Source organism: Felis catus, chromosome F2 (assembly GCF_018350175.1).
Source record: "Felis catus isolate Fca126 chromosome F2, F.catus_Fca126_mat1.0, whole genome shotgun sequence".
Classification (NCBI taxonomy): domain Eukaryota; kingdom Metazoa; phylum Chordata; class Mammalia; order Carnivora; family Felidae; genus Felis; species Felis catus.
Genome location: NC_058385.1, coordinates 33,344,548 through 33,351,487, shown reverse-complemented (window position 1 = coordinate 33,351,487; position 6,940 = coordinate 33,344,548). Strand labels below are relative to the sequence as shown.

Below are 6,940 nucleotides of genomic sequence, written 5' to 3'. Positions count from 1 at the left end.
ATGTGGGGGTGAGAGGCTGCAGGTGGTGATGGAATACGGTTACATACAGAAGAATTGGTCAAATAAATACATGTGTTGAGGATAATGGAAGCCTGGTTTCTTACTTTTGGAAAAGAGAATTACAAATACGGAAATGGAGAACTAGAATGAAACTTGCAGTTGGACAGAAATTGGACATATGAGTGTGAAATCATGTTTCCTAACACAGATAAATATAGAAATACCAGTGTTGAAGCTGTACATACACATGATGTATGTGTGTGTGTATGAACATGTGTGTGTACACATTCCCAACTTCTATCCATGGAGAGGACCTAGAAGTAGTGACATTCCGATAGCAGTGAGATCATCTAGTACCCAGACTGGTTTTCTCAATACTAGCAGGGTCCCTTTGGAGAAATGGTAGATCCTAGGACTAGGAAAGGGAAAGAATGAGATGAGCCAGGCATGTCAAACTGCTGTCAGAAAGTAAGCAAACAGGGACGTGTCAAAAGGACACAGAAGTCATCTTGAAGGTGCTCCCACTGGGCAAATCAAGAAAAATTTGGGGGCACCTGGGTGGCTCAGTCAGTCGGGCGTCTGACTTCAGCTCAGGTCACGATCTCACAGTCTGTGAATTGGAGCCCCACGTCAGGCTCTGTGCTGACAGCTCAGAGCCTGGAGCCTGCTTCAGATTCTGTGTCTCCCTCTCTCTCTGCCCCTCCCCTGCTCATGTTCTGTCTCCCTCTCTCTCTCAAAAATAAATATGAAATTGGGAATGCAAACTGGTGCAGCCACTCTGGAAAACAGTATGGAAGCTCCTCAAAAAACTAAAAATAGAACTACCCTATGACCCAGCAGTTGCACTACTAGGCATTTATCTACGGGATACAGGTGTGCTATTTCGAAGGGACACATGCACCCCTGTGTTTATAGCAGCACTATCAACAATAGCCAAAGTATGGAGAGAGCCCAAATGTCCAACGATGGATGAATGGATAAAGAAAATGAGGTACACACATACAATGGAGTATTACTTGGCAATCAAAAAGAATGAAATCTTGCCATTAACAACTACATGGATGGAACTGGAGGGTATTATGCTAAGTGAAATTAGTCAGAGAAAGACAAAAATCCTATGACTTCACTCATATGAGGGCTTTAAGAGACAAAACAGATGCACATAAGGGAAGGGAAAGAAAAATAATATAAAAACAGGGAGGGGGACAAAACAGAAGAGACTCATAAATATGGAAAACAAACTGAGGGTTACTGGAGGGGTTGTGTGTGGGGGGGGGGATGGGCTAAATGGGTAAGGGGCACTAAGGAATCTACTCCTAAAATCATTGTTGCACTATATGCTAACTAATTTGGATGTAAATTTTAAAAAATAAAAAAAACAAGTTAATAAAAATACATACATACATACATACATACACATTAAAAAATTTTTAAAAAGAAAAATTTGTGAATGAGAATAAATAGATAAGGTATTAGTGATAATATAATAGTAATAATGATAATAAGTAACTGAATAAATTAGGAATTGCTAAGTCCTTAATAAAGTAAATTAATTAATATTTATGTGGTCTCAAAACACATCCTCACACAAATATGTTAATTACAAAGGGTAAACAACTTTGCAGTGGAGAAACCTAGCAGACACTGTCTTAAGTGATGAAAGTGAATATTCTCCATAAGAGAAAAGAAATCACAATTGGTTGCCTGATAGGATGAAACGAGAAGAGCACAGCATGCAACACTGCTTTTCTGATATTCCTGCCAACCATGCATAACCTGTATCTAATCGTAGGAAACCTTGAACAAACCCAAATTGGGGGACATTCTATAAAATAACTGGCTTATAATCGTCAAAAGTGTCAAGGTCATAAAACCAAGAAAAGACTGGAGGATCGTTTCCAACTGAAGGAAACTGGACAACTAAATGAACAAGTTTTTCTCAAATAGATTAGGGGGTAATAATAAAGCAATATTAATTTCATGGTTGTTTTAGCCATGTTGCAACCATGTAGGACAACGTCCTCACTTGTAGAAAATATAAATTAAAATTTGTAGCAAGATGGAGAAGCAGGTTGGCAGCTTACTCTCAAATAATTCAGAAAACAATGTACTGTGTTTGCATTTTTTCTGTGAGTTTGAGATTATCTTCTAAATAAGAAGTGTAAAAATCGAATCTCATTCTGTGTCTTGCATATACAAGTCCCTAATACAGTTCAAAGGTTGTCTCATTTTCTTTATTGTGGTTGGATTCAACTTAAATTAAAATGCAAAGTGCTTAATAAACATAAATCCAATACACGTATGGGAAACAAAAGAGATCTATATTAGTATTTACAACTCTTTAATCTTGTTAAGAGATCAACAACTTCAACACATACTTAGACCTTTTCCCCCTAAGAGATAAATAAATTCGCAATCTTCAAGATAATCAGTGCTGTGTAGACTTTTTTAGTCTACTGAAGTCCAATTTGTAACACAGAACCGATGCAATACTGTAGCAGAAACCATAAATTACAAAGTAATAACTCTCATGCAAAGTAGTTACACTCCCCATGATACACCCCTTCAAACAGAACATTACTTTTTCTGAGGAAACAGACTTCTTTCTCTGACTAGGATACTTTACAACATGTCCTTCCAAACTAAAGAAACACTTTACCATTCAACACTAGTATTTTTAAAGCCATTAAAACATCTGGTGACACAGGTAGATTTAATAATCATGCCTTTAAAAGGAAACCATTTTTAAGAGATAACTTACATTTTACTTGTTACGTTAACTTATAATGTATTTAATCCCAAGCGGCACGATAATTACCAAAGATATCAAATAAAACGTTTTAAAACATTCAGTTCGTTAAATATTTACTAGATGGCAAGCTCCTGTGAAGCGTAAGCTAGATGGGGGAAAACAAAAATGACCAATATCCACATTAGTCTTCAGGAGATTACCGTCTGCAACCAAGTACAGCATTATTACACAACTTACTGATTCTCAGTGATCCTATCAAGAAGACTACTGCAGAATAATTTGAATTATTAAAGTCTACATCTGGAGGAGAAGCAGTGTGTGACACAAATTAATAAAGTCAAGGAAACTCAGCTAAACTTCTCTCGAGGACAGAAGTGTACCATGTGTTCAAGTCTTAATGTGATTAATGCTTAGTGTCGCTCCATTTGTACCAGAGAGAGTAAAAGGACTTCCACCATCCTCCTTCACCAAAAACAAACAAAAATATATGAGAGACGATAGATTAAAATGAATATCAGAAGCCAATTTAAAAAATTACTTATGGGGCGCCTGGGTGGCGCAGTCGGTTGAGCGTCCGACTTCAGCCAGGTCACGATCTTGCGGTCCGTGAGTTCGAGCCCCGCGTCGGGCTCTGGGCTGATGGCTCAGAGCCTGGAGCCTGTTTCCGATGCTGTGTCTCCCTCTCTCTCTGCCCCTCCCCCATTCATGCTCTGTCTCTCTCTGTCCCAAAAATAAATAAACGTTGAAAAATAAAAAAATTACTTATGAGATTGAGGGACATGTATCAAAGGGGAGATGGGCTTTGCCAAGGAAATGGGTTACAGGGTTTGTAGACTCATTGTACATTCATACGAGGCCCGGGTAAATGTTTTTCACCAGTTGACACAACACTAACCTTCACAGGACTGTTTGCTGCTCTGTTGCCAAGACATAGGAGGAAAGCAGGAGACCCATCCATCATACCCTTGGGGCGCTCCACCTGTGTGGTACCCTGCAATCTGTTAGTCTCAAACCATGTCTATACATTGGGCAAGCACTGTATCTAATCAATTATTAACCAGTTTATCATTAACATTACTGCATGACTGTGATATAGGGCAAAACTCATTAAAGTTTAAACAGTCATTTATATCCAGAGGAATTCCTTGCCAAAATGGTATCGGTTCATTTTGAGCTGTGAAATAGACAGAGTAAGGAGTTATATCCCCACCCCCACCCCCACCCCCCAAGCACTCATATTGTTCATTCTATTAAAGGTACCATGCGATGAGAATCGACAACATAATCAAAACAAAAATTCACTTTAAAAGGAAGTATTATCGACTTTTTATGAATTGGAATGATAACAAGACAGCAAGCTGACTCATTTGTGTAGAAAAAGATATCACAATCTTATTATTCTGGAAAAGAATTTAAATTTTTCACCAAACATCACTGAGAGAGATGACTGATTCAATCTCTAGGGCAAGGGGAAAATCTTAATACATTCTGAGATTTGTGATGCCTGCCATGTTTTCACACAGGTTGAAGTAGATGCACTTCATGGGCTTTAACACACATCAAACAATGTTTCCTGTTTGGATACCCATGAGGGAAAATCTGAGACAGATGAGTTAAGTTATTAGTTTGATTAAAGAGATCTGATCTTTGTGGTACTGAAGCTGACAGCAGCCATATGGTACCTGTAAACCAGAATCCTGGGAAAGAACTGTTACTGGGGATTTTTGTGTTTTGTTTTTTTCTCCACCGACTTGTTTGGGGTGATCGACTGGTGACAACCTTTAATGGAAAGAGGCTCTCACTTTTCGGCCCTTCAGAGGCTGTGGCGGACGGTGATTGCTCAACAGAAAAGCTGCTGCTTCCCCCTCCGCGGTACAGAGGAGAGTGCGGAATGTGGCCAGCTGTTGAAAACAAGAGAAGAGCTCGTTTCAGCATAGAAAGTCACACCTGCAGGGACACCTAGGTGGCTTGGTCAGTTAAGAGTCTGACTCTGGATTTCGGCTCAGGTCATGATCTCACAGTTGTAAGATAGAGCCCCATGTCAGGCCAGCTTGGAATTCTCTCTCCCCTCTCTCTCTGCCTCCCGTCTGCTGGTGTTCTCTCTCTCTCTCTCTCTCAAAATTAATAATAAATAAACATTAAAAAAAAGTCATATATAACCTTTCCCTTACCAGGAACTAAAATACTGCAGTAAAAGTGTTCTAAATTATGAGTCATATATATAATAAAACAATACTTCTACTAAGTTCTCACCACTATACAAATACCTATGGGTTCAAAAACTTAAGTACATAAGCATTCTTTATCTGGAGATGAAAGTAATATGAGGAAACAACATCTAGAATGTGGTTCAAAGAGTCCATATCTAGGAATCAGAGAATGTCACCTACCAAGTCAGAGGAGGACAGTGGAAAGGTCACTGCACTGGCTTTCAAGGCTAGGTCCCAGTTCTGGGCCTGGTACAGACCAGTTGTGTGACCTTGAGCTCTAGCCTTCAGTTACTTCATCTATAAAGTAATGCATTGGATTATATTCCTTCAATAGCTGTCTTCCAACTCTTGGAATTACAATGGACGCTTATCAGTATTCGGCACAACATGGCCTCAGTTCGCACAGGAACCTTGTGGTCCTCATCCTATGGAATTTTGATCTTTTAAGTACTGTTTTCCTGAAACAATTATTTTGCCCTCACCACACTTGAGCCTTGGAAACAACAACCATGGTAAACATCTAGTACCCTTCAACCTCTGATAATGTTTAAATACAATTCAACTGGGATAGGCATATTTCTCATCAAAAGAGCTTAATTTTTCTTATTACAAAAAAAGTTTACTTATCTTACAAACTTCATACAATATACAAGCATCAAGAGGAAGACAGAAGTTACTAGTAATCACAAGACATAATCACAGTTAACATTATGGAGTATATCCTTCCAGATGTTTTTCTTTATATAAACACATGAGCACACATGCACATACACACAACGTGTTTTATTACAAAAATAGGCTCAACTACCATGCTCTTTTGAAACTTTATTTTTTTAATTAATATATATCTTAGATATCTTGCCTGTCAATAAACATAAATCTATGTCACTATTTTTTTAAGTTTATTTAATTATTTTGAGAGACATAGAGACAGTGTGAGTAGGGGTGGGGCAGAGAGAGAGGGAGAGAGAGAAAATCCCAAGCAGGCTCTGCACTGTCAGCACAGAGCCTGATGTGGGGCTTGAACTCATGAGACAATGAGATCATGACCTGAGCAGAAACCAAGTCAGACACTTAACCAACTGAGCCACCCAGGCACCCCTATGTCACTACTTTTAATTGCTGAAAAGTTTTCTATTATAAGCAGGATTTATAAATTATTCACCAATTCCTTGGTGATTTAATATTTTTTATCAAGATTTAGCACTGGTCTACAGTAGTAAAATGAAGATTGCTAACTGAGTAATTCTACTGTCACAAAAATGTTCATCTAAAATACATTGTCAATTAACACAAGTAAGTTTTGGGTGTTTGTTTTGCTGCTCTGCTTCAGCAAAGACTAATTATTACATTATTGAGAATGAAAGCCTCCATTGTCTAAGCCGAGTTAGTCACCTAATCGCAGAGTCAAGTAGATTCAGACTAGGATACATCTATTAAGTTTCTGTCATCATCATTTAACTGAAGCCTAAAAGGATGTGGGCCTACATGGCAGAGAAGTAGGGGGATCCATACTTCCCGCATCTCTAACTGAAGCCTAAAATATTTCTTGCACAGCCCTGGCCGGGATGGGAGGCAGAGGTGACAGAGGTGCTCCACAATAAGCAGGCAACAGTTTGTAACCACAGTCCACGGAGATAAGTTCATGCATCATATACAAGCAGCCAGGTCTCTCCACAAATGATACTTTGAGGTGTCTTTTATTATTATTTTTTTTAAGATTTTATTTTTTAAGGAATCTCTACAACCAACGTGGGGCTCAAACCCACCACCCTGAGATCACGAGTCACATGCTCCACTGACCAAGCCAGCCAGGCACCCCGAGGTGTATTTTAAGAGGTATAGATATGGGCAAGACAAATATTTACAACTTAACTATTACTCATATTTCATTAGACCAAATTATAGCTAAAGCCAGATGAGACTCGAATAATTGTCTGGTGAAGTCAAGCAGCAGAGGAAAATAAAATCCAAACTC

The 6,940-nt window shown here is 38.7% G+C and overlaps 1 protein-coding gene across 2 annotated transcripts in view; it reads right to left on the bottom strand.

The window, feature by feature from the left end:
- Window positions 1-4,049: 4,049 nt before the first annotated feature.
- Window positions 4,050-6,940, bottom strand: part of CA13 (carbonic anhydrase 13) — a 48,525-nt gene continuing 45,634 nt past the window's right edge. For both annotated transcript variants that reach the window (XM_019822845.3, XM_003999943.4), the window contains exon 7: window positions 4,050-4,653. In XM_019822845.3, the coding sequence (XP_019678404.2) occupies window positions 4,534-4,653 (120 nt within the window). In that variant the 3' untranslated portion in view covers window positions 4,050-4,533. The remainder of the gene's footprint in view (window positions 4,654-6,940) is intronic.